The sequence below is a fragment of the Athene noctua genome, chromosome 1 (genome assembly GCF_965140245.1).
Source record: "Athene noctua chromosome 1, bAthNoc1.hap1.1, whole genome shotgun sequence".
Taxonomy (NCBI): domain Eukaryota; kingdom Metazoa; phylum Chordata; class Aves; order Strigiformes; family Strigidae; genus Athene; species Athene noctua.
This window is the reverse complement of record NC_134037.1, coordinates 65404437-65432123: the sequence shown is the minus strand read 5'-3', so window position 1 is coordinate 65432123 and position 27687 is coordinate 65404437. Positions and strand designations below refer to the sequence as shown.

The window sequence follows — 27687 nt, the reverse complement described above, 5'->3', positions numbered from 1 at the left end:
TGGCATCACAAGTACATTCATTACTAATTCAGTTATCAGTAAATAGTCTTTTACAACCAGTACATACAAACACTTCAGTGGGCTGGCAGTGTCCATTCCTGATTTTTCAATTTGTGCCTGTATTATGGGAAGAAGCTCAGGTACCTCTGTAAATCTGGTTATCTGAGTTTCCAGATAGCCTGGGCAAAATCACTTGATGTGTTTCCAGGTTCCAGTTATGCATATTTGAGAAGCCTTTTTAAAAAGGAGTAAGATTATTAGGCATCATCCCTGCTATCAGCTCTGGAGTGTGAATGGCGCGTGATGTGACCTGGTGTTGGCTCACTGTGGTACAAACCTTGTACAATTGCCCACCTGCATGCTTCTTGGCTGGAGCCCATCTCTCACTCTTGTCAAGCCAGTAGTGCGAGTAGGTCTGTTCTCCAGGAAAAGTGCTTGCTCTGCCCTGGTGACATAATGTGGCCATGGAGCTGTTTTGAAAAAAACCCTTATCCTTTGTTCCGTGCTTTAAACTGAGGAGGTCAGGTTAAGGTCAGCAACCCTCTGGAGTTTCTCCAGAGACAGGCCTATCCTCTGAGCTGCTTTTTCAGCCTGACTGTCCTTTCTAACTCAGTTCAAGTGCAGTTATGTAGAGATGTTTGCTCTTGGTTGATCTTTCTGTCTTGCATTTCAGATAGGGAATCTATACCGCTATCCCTGCCTCTGCCTGAGACCTAATCTGATGGCTTTTAGGAACCTCTTGGCTTTTACTTTCCCTCCCATCTTTCCTCTCTGTTTAATTACATTATGAATTTAGAACATATGGACAAAGTGGCCTGAGTTAAGATCATACAGACCTGTATCTGCAGAATTTGTGTTTGAACTGCTGAAGCACCTTTGTGTTGCCTGCAGTATATATTAATATTCCAGGAATTTGCTGTAGTTTGAGATTGTGTTTTATTTTGTTATAAGGATATTCTGTTTTGGGTTTTTTTGTACAAGTAAATTTGCTATTATTAAGTGACTGTGTGCTGCTGCTTACTATGCATGACACATTTGTGGTTGTATGTTTTTGTTTGTAGGCATAATAAATAACAAGTTCTAGTAAATATGTCATAAAAATTTTTGCAACAGGTAGGTTTCTTTGAGGAAATGATTCTTGAGTGTCAGTTATTTTAGAAACTCTTGAACAGGTCAAAGACAGTTCTACTTCTTGGGCTTAATGAATTAATCAGAGAATCATTCAGGGTGGAAAAGATCCTTAGGATTATCGAGCCCAACCATCAGCCCTACTCTACAAAGTTCTCCCCTACACCATTATCCCCCAACATCTCATCTAAATGACCCTTAAACACATCCAGGGATGGTGACTCCACCACCTCCCTGGGCAGCCTATTCCACTGTCTGACCACTCTTTCTGTGAAAATTTTTTTTCTTAACGTTCTGTCTAAACCTCCCCTGTTGGAGTTTAAAGCCATTCCCTTTTGTTGTATTGATAGTTACCTGAGAGAAGAGACCAGCACCAACCTCTCTACTATGTCCTTTCAGGTAGGTGTAGAGAGTGATGAGGTCTCCCCTCTGACTTCTCTTCCTCAAACTGAACAGGCCCAGCTCCTTCAGTTGCTCCTCATAAGATTTATTCTCCAGGCCCTTCACCAGCTTCATTGCCCTCCTCTGCACTCGCTCCAGCACCTCGGTATCTCTCTCATATTGAGGTGCCCAAAACTGGACACAATACTCCAGGTGTGGCCCCACCAGTGCAGAGTACAGGGGGACTATCACCTCCCTACTTCTGCTGGTCACACTATTTCTAATACAAGCCAGGATGCCGTTGACTTTCTTGGCCACCTGGGCACACTGCCGGCTCATGTTCAGCTGTTGGATGTTCTATCAAAGGCAAAAAGCAGCATGACCTTAGCTATTGGTCACTGTTGGGTCTTAATTGCCAGTGTGTTTTAACCTTCATTCCTTATACCGTGCAGTTAAAGCTATCTGTAGAAATGCAGATAAGGAGGTGGACAACCCATTAGAAAGCATTATTTTGGTTTCTATAGTTTATACAAAGCTTGTTGCTTTAATGTTGGGTTTATTTCCCTTATTCTGTATTTTCAGTTATTTATATGAAATCTTCCACATCCTCTTAAATCATTGACTTATGAATAAAGAGGAAATTACTAGACTATTTAAGCAAGTAAAAGATGAAGGTATAAAGACATGTTTCTTTCATGATTTGATATTGAGATAATTTAAACTATTTTTAGACATAGGATGTTAAAAATAAAGATACCAACTGAAAAGATACATGAATGGCTTTAGATAAGCATACTTGCATGAGATTTTAGATGTTTCTTTTTTTAACTCATACTTTATTAGGACCATGTTGTTTAATATGTAGCATTAGGAAGTCTAGTTAGTGCATTTTTAAGCTTTGTCTCTTACTTCAGACGTCAGCATTTTTTTCTGTGTTAAATGTTGTCTTGGCATATTTTTCTTGTCACATTGCTTTTATTTAACAGTTTTCCTGTACAAATAATAAACTTCCTTGATGTATTTTCTGTGTTTTTACTCATATACTTCAAACTTTCTTTTTTCTTCCTACTCTTTCTTCAGTACTTAGAGTACTTTACTTGCTCTCCATGTCCTATCTTCAAGTGTCAGATGTGAATAAAACAAGATAGTGATAAAGGTATGCAGGCTCACATAATTGAGGGCATACAAAATGGAGGCAGATGACTTGCACATTGAGTGTTCTTTCTAGTCATGGAATATTATTTTTACAGATGGGCATTTTTAAGTCAGGATCCGTCCTCCAAAGCATGCCTGCTGTTGCAACTTCATTCTCAGCTTTTTCTTCTTATAAGCTTGTACATATTGGTGATCACTCATTACACATATTGTCCCTTTTAAAAAATGTTTGAGGCAAACATAATAATGCAACTGGGAGAAGTACCCCAGCTAGAAGGGGAAGATGTCTGCGTTTATTGAGGAAGGAAGATGGTCTTGGCAAAGAAAATATTGTACGCAGATACTTACATTTTCTCCAACTTTTTAAATTAATTTGCTTTCTTAATTTCTTAAAGTCCTTTCTAATGTTTTTTTTGTGGAGACTCCAGAGAGTTTATGCAAGACAATGAACCTCTGAATTTGCAGAAGCTCCATCAAGGATCACAGATCTGTGTGTTGAGCTCCTTACAGAATTAGACCTTAGTTGCTTGCTGTTCTTTGGAGTTATCATAGAATAGTTTGGGTTGGAAGGGACCTTTAAGGGTCATCTAGCTCAACGCCCCTGCAGTTGCTAGTTTCTTCCAACTAGGTCAGGTTGCTCAGGGCCCCCTCCAGCCTGGCCTTGAATGTTTCCAGGGATGGGGCATTAGAACTTTTAGTAAACATGAATAGAAATCTGAAGGAGGGAGGAAAGTTTACAATGTGTTTGTTAAAAAACACCAAAAATGGGCAGGAGGAGTACATAGACACATGCATTAGCTGAAATTTGTCTTAGCTGTTTATGCTAGACTGGTCTCTAGATCAGCTCTTTGTCATTCTACTAAGAATTATGCAGGTGTTTTTTTCAACTTTTATGGTTTTTTTTTAAAAAAAAAGTCTTAATGGAAATCTCTTTTTGTCAAGCAACTTTTGGTAAAAGAGACTACAAACAACTGAGCCTGAAGCCTGTCTCTAACTTGCATTTTACATGGAAGAAAATACTTGATTTTGTGCTGCATGTGATCTTCAAGTCTTCCATAGTCAAGCATTGGCATCTGTTTATGGAGTAGATTTGTTGATGTCTTTTTTCACTGTATATACATAAAAGCAATTTAAAAACATAGTGAAACAAAATCGAGGATGATGTGCCCAAATACAAATTTTCTTTTTCTGTGTCAATTTTCTGTTGCCTTTCAATTTGTTACTTGTTAATTTTAAACAAGAAAATAACTCAATCTTTGATTTCATTTCTCTTTGTATAATATTGCTAAAGAAATAACAAGAAGTACTATGGTTATCCTTAGAACGTAATTTTTAGTACAAGTATGTTTTATGTTCTTTTCATTTATAGCTTGACACCTTTAGAAGTAATATTGATCTAGCTAAGGAAAGCGTGAATGATGAAGCAATTATAAACAACACATACAATCCTGAAGAAGAGAGTCCCCGATTTACAAAAAATAAACTGAGAGAGAAAGTCTCAATTGCAGAGAAAATAAACAATGATATTGTTAGTGGAGAGGAGAACAAGCAACCAAAGTCTAACAAGAAGAAAAAGAAATCACCATTGCAAGAACAATTTAATGAGGAGGAAAATTTATATGAAGCTAAATTGGAGAGTTTTGAGAAAAAGATCAATGATCTTCCAAAGAAGAAAACAAAAAGTAGATCACAAACAGATGTATCTCATCAAGAAGGTGATAGAAAGATTAAAAATTCCTTGTCTGAAGCGAGAAATATAACTGAATTAGAAGACGAAGAAGAGCTAATTCGAGCCTATCAGCTGCATGTGGCTGAGGATGAGGCAAAAGCAATTAAAAAGAAAATAAGAATGAAACTTAAAGAACAGATGTCCGAATTCACCTCCACTGTTCAAAGCTATGAAGTTGTATTGAACAATGAAGTGGGCAAAAAGAAGAAAAAGAAGAAAGAAATAGCAGTTTTAAGTGAAGCTGAAACAAGGTACCATGATAAACTGTATACTGTGTGTCTGTGAATCTTAAGTGAAATGTTTCATTTTGTTTTAAGATAGGCAGAAGCTTTCTGATAAACCATACATATTTTCTAAGTGATAAACTGGATGATTCTGTTATGAAAAAATATAACCAAATCCTTTTTCAAAATTATGTCAAGATTAATATTTAACTCACAGTTTCTTTTTAACTTCCTAAAAAATATCCTCCATTATATCTGATGTTTATTTTCTGTGGAACTCACTCTTAATTAACCTAAGATAATTTTGTGCATGTTTTCTTAGTCATGAGTCATGGCCAGCAGAAGAGTATTAGTTTAACTCTATTCACATGAATGGTACTGCAATTATCTGGGAACTAGGGGGAAATGAAGGGGGGAGAGAAATGAAAAAGGCAAGATATTAATGTTGGGGGTGTATGTTGCATTTTCAAGATACACAGATGATGAGTTGCAGAACTAAAGAGGAAATTTCAAGATCATGGATTAATAATAGTAATGAGCAATTGTATCCGTGTATGCAGTAGAATGCAACTGCTGACAGTAATCCATTATGTTGCAGTGCAATGTCCCTTTCTGAGCTACAGCATCCTCCAGCAGAAGATGGCAATGCAAATCAGTCCTTGGAAAGACTATTTACATCAGAAGGACAGAATCTGGAGGAAAGCATGGAAAACCAGAAACCTAAAGCAAAGAAGTTTAAAAAAAAAACCAGAAAAGGTCTGCCAAAAAATGTTAGGATGGTGTGCTGCTTTGTTGCTTTATCCAAGTCTTTTTTTTTTTACTTTTTTTTTTTTTGCACTGCTGCAAAAATATATGTCCATAGTAACACAGAAGTGATTGAGCTGTTGAAGTTAATTATGCTTCATTAATTACTATTTTTGTTCTTCCAATTCTGAGGCTAATTTGTGAGGAAGTTTATTTATCAATCTAAAATCTTGAGGATTCATTTACTGTAAATACTTTTGAAGTGGCTAAATAGTTTAAAAGTTGCGTTTTTTAAAGCATAATATAATGATATTATAAACCACCTTTCAGTGTATTACTTAGATGCATATTATAATTTTTTAAATTATTTTATCATTTTTGTTTATACTATAAATGGTGTATCACCACTGTTTAACCTAATACCCCATTCAAACATAAGGAATACTTTTTCATGCAATGCATAGCCAAATTAGGGAATTCACTTCTCAAGTGTCGTGGAGGCTAAAATTAAAAAGTAGATTAAAAAATTGAGGTTATAGAAATTGATGAGAAGTAGATGTTTTGATATCTATTTAGTATTGTGGTTTCACTGTAATTTGTAAATGAGGAAGTTCTGAAAACAATGGTATGTTCAGGGGAAATGCACATAGAGAAGGCATCAGTTTCTGCTTGTCTTGTTTTTTTACATTTTCCTTAAAACAAGCAAGCAAACAAAAAAAACCCCTGCTATCGGCTGTAGTCCAGAGCGGGGTATTGAACTGTAGGGATTTTAAGACATTGTGGTACAGAAGAACCTATGTCAATCAAGAGGAAGATCTCTGATTTTAAATAAAAATGTTTGTTAATAGGAATAAATTATATTAATATATATTCATGTGTATGTTCATACATGTTTAAAATGCTGCAAATTGGAACATTTTGTTTTAACTTATTACATAAAGAACACGTTAAATATTACTTTACTATTGATTGCTAAGACAATACAGAGCATTTTTACTCCTTTTAACTGCCATTAGTGGAACATAGTAACCTCTGTTTACTTTGTTCCTATTTCTAGAAGAAAACACAGAAGTTGCTGCAGAAAAAGGTGAAGCCATGAAGAATTCAGAAATTTCAATTCAGTCTAAATTTGCTTTTGATGATGATCTTGTGTTGGGAGTTTATATCCACCGATGTGATCGACTTAAAACTGATCTCCTGGTGTCTCATCCCATGGTTAAAATCCATGTTGTTGATCAGAGAAGTGGCTTATATGTCAAGAAGGATCATAGGTGACTTTTAATAACTGTTTCTATTATCAGTGATTACTATAAATGCATAGATCCTTCCCTAGAAAATTAAATATGAAAATAATGCTGAATGTTAAGTTTGTGAGATCATTCATTAGTTTCTACATCTATGATAATATATATATATATATATACACTCCTACAGTAAATTAGGGCGTTATTTTTCTTTTGGTTTTGGCACTTTTAAATACCCTGCACTGCTATATTGTTCTCAAGGTCCCCCGATGTACAGCACGGTTTGTTCTGTATTCCTTTCAGAGGAAAACTTTCCTAAATCTCAAAAATATGTAGAAGCAAAGATTGGAATAAGCAAGCAAAACTCTTGTAGCATAAATGTCTGCCTTTTTTATAAAAGAACTTTTAAAATCCTGAAATGAAGTTTAATTCTTCATGTTTCTAATAACTTGTTTTCACTGTCATTATGCATAATTTTCAAATTTTTAAGAGTGTTTAAGCAATAGACTGTACCATGATCATTATGCATAAATTTGGTAACAGTAACTTGATTGTTACAATTTTGAACTTCAGCCTGTAGCATTTCTACATACATTGTAAATTGTCTTAAATTTTGTGTGGTTTTAGAAAATTTTTTTCTAAAATCAAACAAATGGTATCTTGTAGGTTTTTTTGCTTTCAGTAACTGAAAATACTGTTTGTTTGAGTTGGGTTTTTTTAAGGCCCTATAACAATTGTAACTATTTGGAAATTTTCAAACAGCAAGAGGAAAGATTCATCTTACTCTGAGCAAGAACAAATAGAGCACGTTCTTCCTATTTTGACACAACCATATGACTTCAGACAGTCTAAATCAACGGTTCCAGAGTGGGAGGAGCAAGTAGTATTTAATGAGTGTTTTAGTTATTTTATTCAACAAACTGAAGAAAGCCCTCGGGTAATCCTGTTTTTTGAGGTAAGGTTAAATGTTTTGTATCCAATTTATTCATGTTGTGATTTTCTGTTTGTTTCTTCAACAGTATATATTTGACTGATTCAGGTGTTTTATTTCAGTTATATTGGGTTAATAGCGTAACCTTAGAATACAGAATTAAGTGGATATACCAAAAAGTGTTATTCGTGATTGCTAATACTCAAACATTTTTTGTAGCAAAACCACTGTGTTTTGATAGTGGAAAGGAGGACAGAGCTTTCTTATTAAATCAACTGTCAAACTTCTGGGAAGGGCTGTTAAGATCGTTCCAGATCAGGAGGGATGGCACCATATATAAAGGATATCAATTTTTCATTTTGCATATTCTTGAAATCTGAGAAGAAGCTTGAGTACCAGAAACTCAAAGATGCAGTTTGCCTGCTTGTAGCAACACCTCTTTTCCCTTGTACTGGTGAACAAAGCTGTTGCATTTTTTTCCATTAACGTTTTAGACATCTACTTCTCCTCGCTTGTTCTTGGCAAAGTAATTATTAATTCATCCTCCAATACAGTTATGCTTAAAGGAAAAATGACAAGGTGTATATTCAACATGATTTTGAGCTCAAGTATTTCGGTATTTGTAAAGACAGAGACTGTAGTATTAACCTGAAAATGGGAACCTAATACAATAAATGTTTTTTCATTCCTTGTTTCTTATATTTCAAATAGATTATATATGCAGTATCACAGTATGCCTTTTTAATGTTCTGTGATACTCATAAATGAACACATTTATCAAATTAAGAGTGCTTAGTTGCTCAAGGCAAAAGTAATTACATTTGTGTGTAAGGATTCTTCATGTTAATGTTGGGACCAAAAGTATGACTATACTGAAAGCATGCTGTTTGACTTCAGAGTGGTTTATGAAATATCAATTTGAAGAAAACATGATTCCAAGGGTTTTTTTGTATACCATATAAACCTTCAGGAGTGGTTAAATATGAGAAGATTCTGGTCACTGACCAGAAAAATTAAGCATCATGGACATCACTGGAAGTGTTGAAAGTCAGGTTGGACAAGGCTTTGAGCAACCTGATCTAGTGGAAGATGTCCCTGCCCATGGCGGATGGGTGGGACTAGATGGTCTTCGAACATCCTGTCCAACTCAAACCATTCTTTGGTTGATTCTGTGACATAAGTGATAAAGGTAGGAAAGGAAAACTAACTTTTTGATGGCTGTTTTCCAGCTAGATTAACATCCAGTGGGTTTTAGCTGTCAGATTTGTAAACTGTATAGGATTTATGAGAATTACATATGAATGTTTTCTTCTTTTATTGTGACAGAAGGGAAGGAAGAACAGTTTTTTAAAGTCAGCTTTAACGTTCTTTTTTTAAAGCAGGTCATAGTCATCAGATAAATGCCTAAGGATCTATTATTTTTAATTGTGCACTTGTGTGAAAGAAGTACTGTTTTTATAATTTTTTAAAACTGAATTCTGCTTATTGAATCTTGTCTAGCATATTTTCAGCAGTATTTTTTAATTACTATGAAGTATATAGTCATTAGAAATATATTCATATTTGTACCAATACTTTCAGATCCTTGATTTTCTAAGGATGGATGAAGTGAGAGCCAGCTCTGATACACAAATTCAGGAATGTGGTTTCCGAAAAATTTGTTGGGCATTTCTAAAGGTATTGTAAATATTTAAATGAAGAAACAAAATTTGTGAATCTTTTTATTCAGTTATTTAAGATGATAACTGTACTAAGTGGGAAAAGATTTTTTTTAATCTTTCCAGGCAACAGATGGAAAAATAAATCCTTGCTTGCTTGACTGTTCTCTCCTTTCCCTCTTCCTTTGCCCTATAAAATTCACAGTAACAAGCTTGACAATAAAGAATATGTATTTTTTCAAGAAAGTACAGAATGTGTAAAATTTTTGTTCATAAAATACAGAAGGGGTTTTTCTCTGAGTGTTTTCTGCGTGTTCATGAGATTGTGCAAAGAAAATGATAAATCCACTAATTTTTCCTTCTCAGCTATTCTGTATTCTAATGACATTTTCAGTGGGTCAGTCTTTTCGAAGACTCCCTTGCCTAATTATAAAATACCTGTCATTTTTAGTTGCATAGTTTGAAATGCAACGACATACATGTAATTTAGCCAGCACGACTTGTACCTTTTTGCCCTTTTAAGAGACACTTGAATGTGCCAGTTTGGCCTTTGAGAGCTGACAAGCTTTAATTTGCCTGAGGGTTGTTCCTTTACACCTACCCCAGTGGATGGTAGATCTTGACAGCCATTGAGCAGTCCACAATATGAGAAATACAGGAGAAGATAATGGACTGTGAGTTTATGGGAAGGGAGAGAGACCTCCATATCATTCCATACAGAGTCTCTTCTCAGCTCTGCCCAAGATTAATCTACTGGAATCAGAGGTCTGGTGTTCCTGTCTGGATGTATAGCTGGTGGGAACTGTTCATCCAGGCATTCAGTGCAAATGAAATTGTGGCCTGTTCTTCCTACTGCATCTGCCTGCATTAACCTTTCATCAGTATTAGTGAAAGTAGAAATGTCCTCAGTGTTAATGGCAGTAGGTACACTTGTTCTTTAGTTCAACACAGAAAACTGTTATTTCCTCTGGATGGAGTGGTTACTGCTTTGCAGTATCTTCTGCTCTGAGTCAAAGCCTTACCAGTGCCCTTCACTGCATTGTTCAAATGAGGCAGATTTGAAAGAGACTCTTTGTGGATTAACAGTCCTTTTGAGATTTGAGTGATTCCAGCAAGTAGTGATTAAAAAAAAAACAAAAACAAAGGTGGTACTGCAGAGGTCTTCCGACATACAGGGTGTTACTGCTCTGCATATGAAGCATGTGTCAAAACTAGGCTGCCCTCTAAATTTAATCTTATGATCTGATCCTGGGAGTGTTTAATACATACTTACTTCATTACTTCTAGATGTAGTAGGATGGTATATCTTCCCAGTGGGAAGTGAATTTCAGAGTTTATACTGTAGTTAAGATATTAAAAATAATAACTTTTATTACTTTTATGTTAATGTAACACACTTTTTCCTCTTTTTAATCACCCTTCCAGCTTGTAGGTGCAAATGGAGTTCTAAACATTGATGGAAAAGTCCGTCTGCAATTATATTACCCACCTCCAAGGACCAAGGCACATTCGAATGCTGTTGAGGTTTATGACTGGTGGGCAAAATGTCCTAGAAATCGTTATCCATCAACTTTATATGTGACCGTAAGAGGCATAAAACTGCCAGATCATGTAAGTTAAATATATTATATATATTTACAAATATACAGACTTCTGTAGAAAGTAGGAACTAGCTAGAACATGCGAGTATGTGTGTTTGTATGCACGTATAGAATAGTTGTACTTATATGCAGTATATAAAAGACTTAATATATAACTATAATAAGAACTTCGCATCTTAAGATACATGTTCCAAACTCAGCCCTTCATAACTATCTTTGAAAAATACGCATACTTTCCTATCTGCAACTTTGTATTTTTTGCCATTGACAGAAAACTTTCAGGGTACTTTCTTGAAGATTGATACTCCTTCTCATTAGGAGAAATGCCATTTTAAGTCACTGGACTCATACAGGTGTGCAAATTGTGTAAGTGAGAGAAGATTTAAGTCACTTAACTGTGATTCCCTGCACCCTCAAGCTATAATGAGTCAGGGTTTTTTTCTGAAAAATGAAAGATTCTTTAAAGACAGGCTTACATTGGTACGTGCCAAGATGTGCATTCAAGATAAATACAGCATTTGCTCTTCTACAGTGCGAGTACAATATTGTTCTGTTACATAATTTTCAATATGTATTTACAGTACTCATAAATCTTTCTTCTGCTCACTGTTCATACAATCAAGGTTAATCTGTGAAAGCCTAGTGAGATGTTGTCCAAACCCAAGCTAATCTGTCGGATTAGTTCCTATGTTTTGGGGACATTTTTCTAATCTGTGTACTGGAATGACATCTGCAGATCTCTTGCTCAGTCAGCTTCTCTAGTGGTAGGAATTCTGTGCTCTTGAGCAGCTGTGCTTCATCTTTCTGGAAGCGTTCTGAGCCTGTCTTCATGGTCTGAATGTTTTCAGGATATGTTTAGGTGCTATCACTGGTTTACAGCTGTTCATACTTTACAGTCTCTTTGAAGTTCAAGTGATGTCATAAAATTGCATAGGCTTTCTGAGCTGTGCTTGACTTAGATATTATTTCATTCTTGTTCTGGTAAGTGGCAGATTTGCCAAGGCTGGGGTTGAATTCCAGATTAAGAGTCATGGCATGATACGGTTTTCTGTGCATAGATTTCTGCTTCCATTTAAGATCTGTTACAGATCCTGCCTAGTCTCCTGCTTCTCCAGAAGGGCCCAGGTCTCCCAAACCTTCTGCATGGGCTGGTAGATATGAACATAGATGTCTTGGGTAAAACAGGGCATCTTGCATGGAAGTAGACTCCTTTGTGTGGACAACTGGTTTAAGCTCGTAAATTGGTTTCTGCTTGAGTGGTAGGTGTCCAACCTCCCTTTTTAGTCATGGGAACCTGGACAGTTATGCACCCTGAAGTGGATAAAGAGCAACTGTCAGCCTGGAAGAAAACAGTAATTTTGCCTGGTATTCAGATGTGTTTCTGAAGAGACTTGTCTTTGTGAAACTGATCAGAACTACAGCTGGTTCTTAGTGGCCTCTGTGCCCCTCAGCCATGGGGCTGCTAGGCTGCTTCACAGCATTAAGGCTTCCTGTGTGTTCAAGCTTGGTGTAACTTGTATGTAAGGTTTGGTAAGTGTGTTTACAGAAGTTTGGAGAGTATATATGGTTTACCTACAATAAAAATCACAAATGTCCTCCTTTTTCTTTGCAGCACTTAAACATAGTTTGTTCAATACACAATACTGGTAGTATCTTTTGATTTGAAGGTGGTAGATTAATGTCAGTGGAACTATTTACATACTGAAACGATTTTTTTTTATACAACACGTTCACCAGGTAGTAGAGTATTACTAATTTTCACTGAACCAGATGGTTAATAAAAATAGATAAACATTGATTATTTGAAAAATCTCTGATACCATATAATAGACACAACTTTGGAAGCTCAGATTACTTTGTGACTTGCTGGCACTTTAATTTTTTCCTATGCAGTTTTCATGTATTAAGCCTTTACTAATCTATGTTTTTCAGATGTAAAAATGCAATGCATTTGAAGTTAAAAATACCTTTTAGTCTTCTCAGATATTACAGTGTTCATTTTAATAATATTTTTTCATGATACTTACTTTTGTTTGTTTTAAGGTTGCTCCTTCTTTCCGCTCTATGATAGCTGTTCAGCAGGAACAAAGTAGTGCAACTCTGTGTGAGCCCCAGGGAGAAGGATCTAAAAAATCATGTGAACCTTTTCCTCAGGAGAAGGAGCCGTTTAAATGGACAAGATTGCCTGGACAGGTGAGGTGTTTTTCTTTGTTTTTTAAAGAAAAATAATTTGAAGATCTACTATATTTTCATAACTTTTATTTTTATGATCTAAGTATTATGAAGCAAGTCAGTCATTAAAGCAAATTAAACAATACTAGCATAAGAAACTCTCAGAAATAGTAGAGGATACTTATCTTCTTCCACATATGGTTGATTTAACCATTTTTTCCCAGAACAATCAGGTATTTTTATCACCTGAATTCTCCAGTAATTTGAAAGAGTTGGGCTATTCAGGTAGTAGAAGTAAGACAGGAAGTCAGTTCTGATATTTCAGCTTGACTGGAAATATATTTTCCTGTTTTTTTTTAATTCCATCAGTTAAAGTTATTTTTTAGAGTGTAACAAAGGAATTTTCATTGAAGAATCTTATTAAGAAGGTTCTTGATGACTTCATCCTAACTTCTAGATCACTGTAGCTAATGGAATTAGCAATCATAAAGGGAATATTTTTGCAACTATGTCCATAAAATGATTTCATATTTTTCTGTAGAACGGCATTAGTGTGGGTTCATGGTTCTATAAAAATTTGAATAATACAAAGATATGTTGATTTTAATTTTGATTCCATACTGTAGGTCTTGTACAGATTCTTTCAAAAAGAACACTAAATATACATGGACTTAATTTTATTTCCTAGTAATGTTTGCTGATAATAATAAAATAGTAAAGAATAGGCCAGTCTGTTTTTTACGATGAAAATTTTCTTTCCAAAAATGGCAGGATACCTCAAAGTTGTATTTATGTTAATATTCATTACTTTTCAGAAAGTTACCATTCTGAAAGTAAGTGTGCAATCAAAACCAAGAGAAATGTGATCCTAAGAATATTTGCCTGTCATCATTAAAATAAAATTTGGCAGCTAATTTATTCTTAGACTAGTCCATGTACATATTAAAGAACTTCAGTAGCAACGGTGATGTATTTTGTGATGTGCTGTCTTATGAAAAAGTTTCAGTAAGGTGAGCCTGATGTGGCATGTCTGTTTGCCAAAGAATATTAAAGCAGATGTGTGCATTTTAAAATGTATAATCGCTCAAAATTACTATTTCCTTTATATATATATATTTAAATTATTGTTTTACCTTTAAAGCTTTTTAAAGAACCACAATATATCTGTAACTGTCTGCATAGATACAGATGGATGATGTTATTTTTCCAAAATGTTCTATAGAATTATGAATTATTTGATACATGAATTAAACATGAAATTAATTTGATATGTGAATTGTAGCTGCATGACCTGTAAATTAAAAAAGTTTGTTCTGAACTGAATTATTGATTCAACATAGTAATGTTTTATTTTAGAGAGAGGTTAAAAAGCATAAGAAGGCTTAATTCCGTATATAGTTTATAACAAGATGTGTTTACCTTTATTCTGAAGTAAACAGTGTATATTCAATTTTTTCATAAGTAGATCTATTTGTATATTTTTAAATGCATATGAATCTCTTCATGCTCATTTTTCGTTCATAAAGATCAATCAGGTTTTGGTTAAATAATCATATAACTACTCTGGATATTTTAATTCTCCTTAAACTTTGTATTTTGTTCAAAGAGAAAAAGCCCTTGGGTGAAAAAGAGGCAATAATTTGGGAGAGAGGAGGGGGAACTATAATACCTGTACAATTTTTTAAAATGTTTTATCGCTGTTTAAAAAAAATCAGGAATTAAAATACAGATGAGGAATGTTAAATGTGATTTGGTAGTACAAAGGTTTGAGTGCTTGGACTTAGTCTTCTGAGTTCACACTGCAATCATTTAAATTACTAACAGTTTTGCTTAGACTCCTTAAACAAGCTTGACTTACAGTCTAATTCTACAGTTAATATTATTGATGGTGGTCTTCAATAAGCACTTCTTAAGATTAAGGAAATTACAATTTAAGATTTGCTTAGGTTTTTAAAACTTATGGTTGTCTGTAATAATGGGTTGGAAATGAATATACAAACTAGATGTGGACTAAGTTCTATGCAACAGAACTGTCTCTCTTTAGAAGAATGAATTTTTCTTTTAAATTCCCTTAAGATGTTTGTAGCTTTTTAAAACATAAGCATGACAGGAACTAGATGTATTTTAAGCATTGGGTAGTTAGAATTTATAACTGTGTAATCCCAGTTCTTACCTGAAACGCTAGGCTTGCCGCATACCGAACAAGCATCTGTTCTCACTGCGAGGTGGAGATGCAGGCTGTTTCTGTATTCGTTTCTCTCATGATGGGAAAACACTGGCAGCAGCATGTGCAGGAAGGAATGGCTATCCCATTGTTTGTAAGTTTAAAATATGTTTCAGTTGTTTACTTTTTCTTATAACTCGTAGTTTGAAATTAAAGGGTAAAAGGTGTGGATTTTTTAGAGGTTTTCTTTTATAATCGTGTTTTGCAAATTGTTCTGTGCATTAAAGGCACTGGGGAAAATGTTCTTTCTGAGTTAATAGGGTTGGAGCTGGCTTTTCATACATGGCAATGTATATACAGTTTAACAGTATGAAATACACTATTTCTGTGCAGAGGTCTAATGGAAAAAACTAAATCAGTTTGCATAGGAACATATCTTCCGATAATAAACTTTTAAGTGAAATAACTTTTCCAGCCCCACCCCACACACTTTTTATGTAAGTTTTTCTCCTAACCTGTCATGAAAGTTAGGTACCCAGAACACCATCATCCCCAGAGAGACTACTGGAGGCTGCTGTCTTCCATGGTTCAGTTCACTTAGAACTACAGATATTCATTATTATTCAAACTTGGGACTGCTTTTTCCCCATAGCCTCAACTGCATAGTTCTTAAACCCTGCATAAGAACGTTGAGATTTAGAGAGAACAGGATTTTACGTGTACACAAGGTAAATGTTTTAATGCAAGGAACAGTAAGTCTAGATTCCTTTATTACACAGCCCCAGAAAATTATCTCAGTGTTAATCTATTTCAAAGATTGGTCAAGTAGCTGCCAAAATTTAAAAAAAAAAAAAAAAATTATAATCCTAATCTGTTTCTAATAATTTAAAGCAAGTAGACTGTTTCGTATGGGTTAAGATATTCGTGACATCCATGAACCACTAGATGGAAGTATATGCTTGTGGTCCATGCATATCTAGCAACTCTTTGATCTTGTTCTCTGAAAATGAGAAGGTAAAGAAAATTATTTGTGCTAGCAGAAACTCAGCCAAAGATTAGACTAAATTTTGCACTAGTGATTTCATATAATTGATTGTAAATACTTACAAAGTTTTTACTTTTCTATTTAAACTTCAATAGTGTACGAAATTCCTTCTGGACAGTTCCTGAGAGAATTTTATGGTCATCTTAACATAGTGTATGATCTTTGTTGGTCAAAAGACAATCAGTACCTTCTTACAGCATCCTCTGATGGCACTGTCAGGTCAGTATGATGAAGATATTCTGGGAGATAGCACCAGAAACAGAAAAGAAAGTGGTCCAGTTTCATGTCTTGCTACAAACTGTGCTATAATGTTTTAATTAAGATTTGATTACACTGTGATATTCTATAGCAGTGTAAAAATTGTGATGGAGTTAATCACTTATGCTGTATTTACTATATTGTTTTCTAATGTATATGTATTTGAAATCAAATCTTTTCTAAAAACCGTAGTATCTAAATCTACAGTGCAGCAAAAAACCAAAAGGCTTTATATTTCAGGAAGTCACTGAGACAGAATATTCTGTCCTTGGAGAAATTGCCGTATTGTGAATGCTGTATTAAGTTTGCAAATTTGAACATGACGTAGGAAACAGAAAGTTTAAGACGAGTTATGTCTGTAAATTGGCCACACTGCACATATATATGTTTGGGGTTTTTTTAGTTTTTGGACAGTTAGTTAAATAATTCAACTTAAATTGCTGTAAATGAAATTTGACAATATTATTTCTGAGACAGAATGTGTACACATTTTCCTCTACATTTAAAAAATGTACTTCAGTGCAGTGTTAAAGTTGAAATACTAATCTGTTCAAGGTTTAAAAGCAAAACCATAAAAATTGTAGAAATACATGAAAATATGGCTGTGATACAATTCTATTACGAGCAACTTCATAGGTTTTCATAGGGCGCTTTTTCATTTTTTTAGCTCTTCAGATCCCTATCTGTTGTTTCTGTTACGCAACTCAGTAATGCTACAGGCAGTTGCATAATTGAAATGCCAGAAGAATTGTTAAATGATATATTGTATGTGTGGAACTGAGTTGGTTTATTTTTTTTGCTGCTTGTATGTAGGCATAAAAAAAGAGTGTTTTAGGAACTTAGCCCATGTTCTTATTTAATCTGTTTCGAAATAAAAAAAATTTACATTGAAGTAAATATAAATTTCAGTCATTTATATTACCTATAAGAAGGCCCAGCTGTTCCTCAGTTCTTGAATTTGTGTCAGCAAGTTGAAACTGTAGTGGTTTGCCTCCTTTTCTGTGTAGCACGCATAGTCACTACATGAGTTACTAGTTCCTGTGTTTATTGTCCATTGCCTTAAGCACCTTACAAAGTCTGAGTGTAGGCAGGGAGTTTCTTCTTTTTCCCTTTTGCACTGGGAACACTTTGCCATTGAAATATGGTAGAATTGAAGGATGAGGACCAAAAAGTACCCCATTGCTTTAAAGTTATTGCCAGTTTGTTACTTGGATCATCACTCAGACTGAGTTCTAAGGCAACTTCAAGGGAAATTTGGGAACTTATGTGAATTCTTACTTATATAATGTTTCATGTTAAACTTGAGCCTTCCCAAGCTTTAATGTTATTAACTTGGAGCAATAAATTAACTTTTATGTTGTTAGAGCAAAACCATTCTAAAAGGTAGGTAGACTACTTGTGACCTTTGCACATTAAGTTGCAAGTTAATTGCTATACTCTAAGGGATTGCAGTTTTGTAATGAACTTGCCTCGGAGTTAGCTTAGAATTCTTCAGTAGCCACCAGAAGTAGTCACCCCAACTGGAAGGGTGGCACTCAAACAATTAAATTCCATATAGTAACTGAGCACTGTCTGAAATGTGCTGCCCACTTGTATTTCATGATCCAGGTACCATTCCATTCTTTATGGATTCAACTTTGGGCAAGGCTCAGTAATAAAATGCTTAGCATCAAACAGAAAATACTTCCTAAGAAAAATCTGATCTTACAGCTGTGAGTGGTAAAGGACAGGAAATAGATGAATAGTAAGAACTGAATTTATGTGAAAAAAACACCCTTGAGATCACAATCACTGTGTGGAAGGTAATTGCTCTTTTAAAACTTTCTGGGGTTTTATTTATATTTACTAGTCCTAGATGTTCCTTTGTGGGTTTTTCGTTCTACCTTCTTTTTTTTCTCTCTTCTTTTTCTAAATGACTGATATCCCAGAAGGTCTTAATAATTTGTTTCTAACTCCTGAAAGAAAAGAAACCGATCCACTCCATTAAATTCTTTATATATATTTTAAAATGTGCAAGATATCCATGAAATGAGTGGATAGTCATGAATTCATTTTGAAGACAGAGTACTATGTAAAGTAGCATATATATCTTAATACCTGTTAGAAAGTACCATATTAAAGGATTAAATATAGGTGGAACAAATCAGTGGGATAAACAGGTGGCAAGCATTTGCCTCTAGAACCACCAGCACAAACTATGACATCAGTTAACCTGCGTATGTGATTGCTTTTATCAGTATATATCCTAACCTCCTTTCCTTTTAGAATGTGGAAAATAGAAACGCAGGCGGCATCTGCAGTGAGAGTTTTCCCTCATCCTTCATTTGTTTACACTGCAAAGTACCACCCAATTGCTGACTCGTTGGTTGTGACAGGATGTTACGACTCAGTGATTAGAATCTGGAATGCAAATGTGAAAGAAATTCATGGGCAACTGCTACAGGAGCTTGATGGTCACAAAAGTTTCATCAACACACTTTGTTTTGATTCAGAAGGTATGTACTTTTTTCAAATAGTCTTCAGTTGAAGATCAACTTGAGTGTTACTAGTTTGCTTTATTTCATAGAGGCAATGTGAAATGCTATAATAGAATGGAATAGTTTTACCTGTGTTTGCAATTAATATGTTAGTATGGATGAACACAATGAGACACGTGGTCCCTGATATAATCTGACAGTAATCAGAAAAGGTAAGCGTAGAAGTGACAGGCAAACAAATGTGTAATGAACAGGCAATGATTACTGGGCAAATTTTAGTCATAGTTTAGTTTTAATTGTCCCTATAACTAGCTATTATTAGTTAGCTAATACTTTGTACATACCGCAACAAAAATTAGCGAAACATAAAGCACAGATGCGACTGTCCTGAGGAGACAAATGCATTGAGATGCAGGTGCAAAGCCTAGCAGTGGAAAAAAGGCAGGTTTGGCTAGAATTCTTCTAGGTGGAAGAATTTAAAAGCAGAAGCAGAAAATCTGAAACCAACTTCTAGAGAATTCTTAGAACAAGAGATGGCATGATCAGAACAGTAGCAAAGACAGCTCCACCATATTGTCATTCAGGGTTATCAACTCGATACAAAGATTTTTAAAAATGAGGTAGCAGTATTTAGATTGTGAGAATCATAATGTTAGACTGAAGAAGTGGGAAGGTGATGAACTTCTCAACATTGACAGAGAATGTGAAAACCTGAGAGTTAAGGACAGAGATTTGACCGTTGTGAATAATGTTAAATGATAGATTAACGGCTGAATGTGAGTGAGAGGGATGTACTGATGTATGCTAGTGGAGGGTGGGAAGAGTTGAAGATGGGTGAATGAATAAGATACTTGGAAGCGTTTGACTTTTTCTGGTATTAGTGACATCATTAGTAGTCAGGTTGTTCGTTTTTGGAAGTGTTCACTGGAATAGGTTCTGTGAAAAGGAAAAAGTTGCATTTTTATAAATTTGTGTTTAATAATTTTATAAAATTGTGCTTAACTTATGAACAACTGCTGGAAAACAGTATTTGTTCCTGTTCAAGGTGCTCTTGGTGAATGTATAGGTAAGTATTAGGCTATCATGCAAAGCTCATTGAGCTACAAATTCTCATTTTTGGCTGGTTCTAGAATATGAGTAAAAATAAAAAAACTTAAAAGAATATTCAGCACCCCGGTATCTAACTTATATCCTGAATCCAAATTTATAGTACCAACTTACGTCGTGCGGTATAAGCAAAATGTATTTGCAGTGAGTATATCATAGCAAAAGAGAGGAAAGAACTAGTGTTCACCTATTCACAAAAATAATAGAAAAAAATTGTTTCTTGTTCATACATCCTTTTCTGTATTAGTTCTTTTGTGTGGTGGTATTCTACTTATAAGACATTATTTCACAGGGCTCCACATGTTCTCAGGAGATAGTTCAGGACTGATAATAGTTTGGGATACATCTGTCAAAGGAAGTTCCCACCACCTGTTTAAACACTGGAGGATTAATAAGGTATGCAGGTTTCTTAAACTAGCATTGTAATTTTTGTGTACTATTCCAGATCTAGTCATTTGATGTGAATTCAAATTTTTTTATGCATTAACTTTGTTAACTGAAAAGGTGTATTTTCTTTAAATAGCGGTACAAAAGAGCTGATAGAACATGCTGTGATTCACTGACTTAAAATTTTTGAGTTGTTTTTCAACATTTTATATATATGCTTGAGGTTTAATAGCACTGTATTAACATGTAAGTGCTAATGCATTAGGTTTGTACTCTAGAGACAACAATAAAATAGACCACAGGCTTTACAGATCGCCTTTGTTCATACCTTAGAGGCCTAATGTTCAGTCAGCATTTCTGTCATCAGCTGTGTTTCAGAAGTTCAATGTCACAGCAGAATCTGCCTTGTGGTTGTGAAAAGTTGATGACCAAGGATGTAATGCCTTAATATAGGAACAAACTTTTTCTTTAACCAAATAGAATAAAATGGACGGAAAAAGAATAACGCAAGAGAAAAATGAATAATGATGTGTAAAAATGTGAGTTTTAAAACACAAACTTGTATTTTTTACTTTATTTTCCTTCTTTCTGTAGGAAATAAAAGAAAATGATATTAAAGGAACACCAATAAATCATTTGGAGGTACATCCAAATGGAAGACGTTTATTAATCCATGCCAGAGACAGTACCCTGAGAATCATGGATCTCAGAATGTAAGTAGATTTTTGGTGACAAATGCATATTTCCTTTTTTGCTTTAAAATTTACTTGGGGAAATAAAGTACCATAAAATTATTAAATGTATAGTTGTGGAGAAGAAAGATGACCTAATAATCAAGGATAGCAATATTAGGGTTAGGAAATCATTTCAAACCACTACTGTATTCCAGACTTTTTGTGTGATATTGGGTGTTTTACAATAGAATATCCAAGAAATTACTAGACTACTTGGGAGCTTAAGGAGGCATGGAGGAGAAGGCACTGGTCTCCTAAAAATTCAGTTCGCTTTTAAAAATGCAGTCTGGGCATGAAAATAACTGTAAAATGATAACATTTATTTGTGCATTAGTTTCTCATTGTTAAGACTGTGGGAAGAGTATTTTGATAATGGAATGAAGACTGTCATTATAAATACTGAAAAATGCAGTGAGGTACATATTGTGGTATATTAAGCAGGTATATTTATATTTTTAACTTAGTTTCTGATGATTTTCTCATATTTAGTAGTTATGAACATGATTTCTTAACAATAAAGTACAATAAAAAACAAGGAGATAACAGAATCCCCTGAGCTGTTGAGATTGGAGACTGTCCAGTTCTACCCCAATAATCAAAGCATGAGAGCATGTAACTCAGAGCTTTGTCCAGTTGGGTTCTGAATGTCTTGAAGGATGGAGAGTTTACATTTGTGTGAGCAACACGATCTAGTGTTCATTCACCCTCAAACTAAAAAGATTTTTTTTTTCTTCATTTTAAATGGAATTTCCCATATTTCAATTTGTGTCCATTTTCTCTAGTCCTTTCATTGGGTGAAATTGAGAAGAGTTATATCAGTTAATAAGATGCACCTGAACATTCTCTTCTGGAAAGTCACCTTAAAGATATAAAGACACTTTCTAAATTATTTGTCCTTAATTTCATGAGTTCTCTTCCTCCCTTTGTCACGCAGAAAATCAAAGGTCCCTTGTGTTCTGCATGAGAATACCTGGGGATGTTATCTTTACACTCCCATAGTGTGAGAAACTACATTCTTGTAGAACATGCTTTTGTACATACATAAACTCTCTCAGGAAATCTCACTTAAATAATATACTGGCTTGGATGCTTGAACTTGCTGAAGACTTTCCAGTCTTATATTGCACTCTTCATCTTTTACCATAAATGATAACTTCTAATGACCATGCTAGAAGGCTAAACTATCTACTCATTCAAAGCATAAAATCAGTGGTTTAACAGAGGGAACCTGTAGTTTTTAAAGCAGATAGTATTCTATGACTACCATTCCTAGAAAGAGCAGAATTTTAGTTTGAGAGAGAAAAATAAACATGCATATTAATCTCTAAGAAAGGGTTAATATGGTGTGCAATTTCTCAATTATTTTAAGCCACTTTATCCATAGGACATGTCATCTCCTTCTGTCTCCTACACCTTCGGCCATGTATTCCTAGTATTTTCTTTTATCAGCTCTAGAGATCTTTTGATGCAGGGTTAAGTCAGATTAGTGAACTGATCCGACTAAAAATCAGCCTACAAATACAAATGATTAATTTTCATTTTTATCAACTATCTGATCTAACTCATCTGATAGCTGCCCAAACAGTAGAGAAGAAATGCGGGAGAGCCTGGGAAAATAAGGGTGGAGAGGACAGCAGCAGGACTGCTGCTTTGACTGCAGCCCACAGTTACATTGGCTTAAGTCTATCAATAAACCACAGGGTCAGATACCCAGCAGTGATAATTTTACACGTCAGCTTTAACTGTTCATTCCCTGCATGAGAAAAGAGGGGGTGGAGGTCACAGATCAACACAATTCACTTTGATTGACAGCTAGTTGTTCTTAACTTTACTCTTTCAACTTACTTTTTTTGATCTTTTTGGATAATGCTGTTGTCCTGTCACTCAGGTATGTGATCAGGGATTTGGGTTTGGTTCAGACATCTCCTTACGGTTTCATATGTAGGTTAGTTTTACATCTTGCAGAGCTCTTCTGCATGATATCTCAGAGATACTATCTTTCTTATTCACACAGCTAAAACTCTTATTTGGGCTAATAGGGTTTTTGCACTGGGATCATTAAAGCATCCTTTTCTCTTGCTTGCCAAATACAATTAATTATTTGTAGGGTATATTTATTCAGAATATTGTTAAAAATAGTTTTTCTGTCATATTAACTGCACGGCATTTCTCCCAGCATATCTCTGTTGTTTTTGCAGTAACACATTTTAGAATTTACTGTCTTCTGTCTTTGAGGGCTGTCATGGCCTACTGACATTCTTTTAGCCTGAAGTTGGATTGTCTGTTCTGAAAGTATCTGCTATATTTGCATATTATTCTTTATCTTTAGCTTGGCTACAAAGAAATACATAGGTGCCACAAATTATAGAGAAAAGATTCACAGCACCATAACACCATGTGGTACGTTCCTGTTTTCTGGAAGTGAAGATGGAAAAGCTTATGTTTGGAATCCAGAAACAGGTAACTAATTATTTTTTGGTCTTAAATTGGGTTGTCAGGGCTGAGGGGGAAAGGGTTTTGTAAGCTTTATTGAAGCACTTTTGATATGGAATAATACTTCAGTAGGATATTCTTAAATCCTGAAGCCTTAGCTCCACCTTTTAAGTAGCTATTATTATCTCTAAGATTTAATTCTCTGGAGGTAATTAATAGGCAGAGGTAGCATTTGTAATATCCAGCAGGAATAGAGCACCTGAAGCTCAGCTTTCTGTGTACTGTGATTCTTTCCATGTGGAGGGTCTTAAATATTTTAAGTCAAATCAGTCTTTCTGTTGTGTTTTTTGGATTTGGGAATTAAGGTTTTTTTGAGCACACATTTGTCTGTTTCACAAGGGTGGTCAGAGACTCTGAATATTTTTGACCTTTGGAATTATAAGGTTTCTTCATGAATTATTCCCCAAACCAAGTAGTTTCAAAATAGCTACCAAAATCTTACTGGAAAAATGTTAAGCAAATGTAAGATATAGAGTTTGTCATCTTCATTGTACAGTGAGGTAAAAGGGACAAAAATAACAGTACAACTAGCAGAATACACTTTCTGGTTTTGATGTTGTACTCTCTCCAATGATGATTAAATTATTTTTAAAAAGGAAAAAGTAAATATTTTAAAACTGGCAGCTAACAATCTTGCTTTAAATTTCTTTCCACATTTCCAACTATATTACATCTATGCCACTACATAATTTGTCTGAAAACTTAAAAAGAGGGAGGAACTTTGTTATTAGTATGCTTACATGCTATACTTGCATTCATAATGCCGTCAGCTGAAGAGATAATTTTATTTATTTTTTTAAATAATTTTGTGCTCAACTTTTACTCCTATAGTCAGTATGATATAATTGAAATTTACAACCAAGATAGCTATCTCTGGCAAAATGCAAGCACAAACAAATACTGTGGAACGCCACCTTTCCAGAACTTGCTTATCAGAACAAGAGAACAAAGACAACCTGATGCATTCTCTGGGGTTTCCTGCAGCTGTTGCAACAGTACTAACTTTTCTGACTTACTGAATAAGTTAAAAGCATGCAATATTTTTTCTCTTATGCCAAATACTACTTTTCAGTAAGGAAATTGGCTGAAGAACATTTATTTACGGTGGCCGTCACTGCATTATAGTAATACAAGCTTTAACCAACTGTTCTTTTGCTGTGTCAACTATGTTTCCATGGTATTAATAAATATATTTCACTTCTCTAGGAGACCAGGTGGCCATATATTCTGAACTCTCCTACACATCTCCACTTCGTGATGTTGCCTTTCATCCACATGAACACATGGTGTCATTTTGTGCCTTTGGTCAAAACCAGCCAATACTTGTATACGTTTATGATTATAAAGGTACAGTACAAATTTTCTTGATGCACACTGTAAATATTTTATTTCAGAGGTGATTTGCTAGTATTTGTACTTATTTTGAAGGAAAAAGAAAACAGTCATTTGATCATAATACATATCTTTATCCTGGGAGATATCAAAACTGAACACGACATGACCCTGAGCAATCTGCTCTAGGTGACCCTACTTTGAGCAGGGGTTTTGGCCTAGCTAGTCACCAGAGGTCTCCGGTAACCTCAAGTTTAAATGTGTTATTGTATGTCATCCTATGTGATCTTTACAGCACTTTATCATATATGGGCAGTGTCATACAAGTATTTAAAAGCCCCTCTTCAGTATCAAGGTAGATTATGGAGCCAGAAAATACCGTCATTCTGAAAATTCATTAATAGCTTAATAGAAATCTCAGTATTTTGTGCTGGCTATATTACAAAATAATGTTGAGGAGCTGAATAGAAATAATGAGAAAGTATAGATTGTTTTAATAAACAGGTGTTATGTCTGTGGTGTGATTATGTGAGATATTTATTCCCCATGTTCTATTAAAGAGAAGATAGTGATAAATGCTAACTGAATTTTTGATATACAAAATAAAATTTAGACTTTCCTTTGCAGGCTTTTCTGATAGTTGTGGTTTTTTGTGGTTAGCTTTAGCAGTTTCATTGTTTCAATTAAGGATACAGTTGCAGATGTCATGTTGCATCTAGACAGTAGATGATACAAACTATGCAATAAATTTTGCATATCTGTAACAGATTTTTGTTTTAATTATATTTTCAATGAACATTGATTTATAAAGCTAATCCTGTCTTATACACTTGCTTTTTAAATAACATGTATCAATGAGATTACTCATATCAAATCTTACAATTTAGGTTATTTGTCTGTTGAACTGGTTGACTTTTACAGGAAAATAAAGTGGAATGACTTTACAATCAATAGTCAGCATTAAACTTTAACCCAGTAAGATATCTGCATTATAGAGAGCAATGGAAAATATTTTGGGTGAAGGTTTCTTTAAAATTTTTAGACTCTTCAGCAGACAGTCTTTAAAAAGCTAATAGGGTAGTTTTTATATATATGTGTGTGTGTATATTTAGAGATCATGCAGATATCACACTGGTAGTTATTTGTATCATCTGACTGCGTAACTAAGTCACTGGTGACAGTAAGATTTTGCATAGGTTGTGGTCTTTTCTACATTATCTGTTACTAACTTTTTGTTCCTTTTTTGGTTAAAAGCAGACACTTTTTGCTTTCAGAAGATGGTCTTACTGCCTTAGTGTTGAAAGAGTTAATCATATAGTAATACTAATTTTAGTCACTGACACAGTTTTTAAGACTCCAGCAGTATGTGTTTTACATACACCAACAGTTCTATGAATATCCTGGACAAAACTTTCATGAAGAATTATTTAAACTTTGTGGCTTGAGACGGTAATACAAAAAATGTCAATTGATTTGTTTAAATGACAATGAGCGCAACTTTCATCAAAACTATCCTATTCTAGAGTAGGCTACTTCCTAAGAATGCCTCCTGTGCCTGTATATATGTTTAGAAATTCGTGGAATTTCACTCAAGTATAATCTCACTTGAACTGGGCTGGAAAAAATGTGGTAAGTACCTAGTAAAATAACTGACTTGAACTCAGTGCAAGCTCTATAGCTTTCTTGGCCTTGAAAAATTCCCAGGTTTTTTCTTGCCCCTTAATATTTCTGAATGGAGAACAGCATTGTTTATAAGCAATACAGAAATACTAGTTCTGTGTGAGAGGTTACCGAACACTGATAACAGAAGAGAGACATTGACTAGGAAGAGTTAGGGAGAATGGGGTAGCATGGGAAAAACTCCTTGTCGTTTTCAGGTTTTGTCTGTAGCACTATTGGTGCAGATTCTGATGGCATTGAAGACGTGGCTGGCAAAATCACAATGATCATTCCTTTTTTTTTTTTTTTTTTTTTCCCATGGCAATGTAAGGCTTCACCTGACACATTAATATTGATTATTTCTACAGTTGCACAACAGGAAGCTGAACTCGTAAGAGATCTCACTTCATCACTTACCACAGCTGCACCAAGAGGGCCACAGTTCTTCAGCAGTTTTTCTGAAATTCCTGTACAAAAAAGTTCAGTGATGTCTCCAGCAGATCGGTTTGCCAGTGTTGCAAGAACATCAATGAGAATGCAGAAGGTCAAACAAAAACTTGATTCTGTTACAGTAAGTAAAATTTAATTAACTTCCAAAAGTGTATATAGTCTTCTCAGCCAGAGTTCATAATCTGGGACTAGTAGGTGTAACAAAACACATATGTGTAGTCTTGAGATCTGTTCTTCAGAAATGAATATACTGATATTAATGTACCATGCTGGACAGGTACAGTCCCGGAGGGGATTTTGGCTGGTGGAGGACCTACACTAAAGCAGTTTAAAGGAGCAAGGAAAGGCAAAAAGAGCAAGCCACTAAGCAATAACCCCACTCTCCTGCACCACCCATCGCCCTACCAAAGACACCGAGTGTAACATAATGGCAAAAGCAAGGAGACTGGGGACTAGAAAGGAGGAGAGACAAGTGTCTGAAGTGAAGTTGAGGCTGACAAAGAGGGAGGAAAAGTGATTTCTTTGTGTGTGTGTGTTTGACTATTTGTCTTGTTTCTCGATACCCACATCAGTAATTAAAGCTTTTGTATTGGCCATAGATTTAATTAAGTGAA

At 34.8% G+C, this 27687-nt stretch overlaps 1 protein-coding gene across 3 annotated transcripts in view; it reads left to right on the top strand.

Moving 5' to 3' along the window:
• Positions 1–27687, top strand: part of AHI1 (Abelson helper integration site 1) — a 96466-nt gene that overhangs the window by 9256 nt on the left and 59523 nt on the right. For all 3 annotated transcript variants that reach the window (XM_074896372.1, XM_074896373.1, XM_074896371.1), the window contains 15 exons: positions 4034–4644; positions 5216–5373; positions 6419–6632; positions 7368–7560; positions 9118–9213; positions 10620–10805; positions 12839–12988; positions 15153–15285; positions 16272–16395; positions 18700–18929; positions 20311–20414; positions 21000–21118; positions 23469–23599; positions 24839–24979; positions 26992–27194. In XM_074896372.1, the coding sequence (XP_074752473.1) occupies positions 4034–4644; positions 5216–5373; positions 6419–6632; positions 7368–7560; positions 9118–9213; positions 10620–10805; positions 12839–12988; positions 15153–15285; positions 16272–16395; positions 18700–18929; positions 20311–20414; positions 21000–21118; positions 23469–23599; positions 24839–24979; positions 26992–27194 (2793 nt within the window). The remainder of the gene's footprint in view (positions 1–4033; positions 4645–5215; positions 5374–6418; positions 6633–7367; positions 7561–9117; positions 9214–10619; positions 10806–12838; positions 12989–15152; positions 15286–16271; positions 16396–18699; positions 18930–20310; positions 20415–20999; positions 21119–23468; positions 23600–24838; positions 24980–26991; positions 27195–27687) is intronic.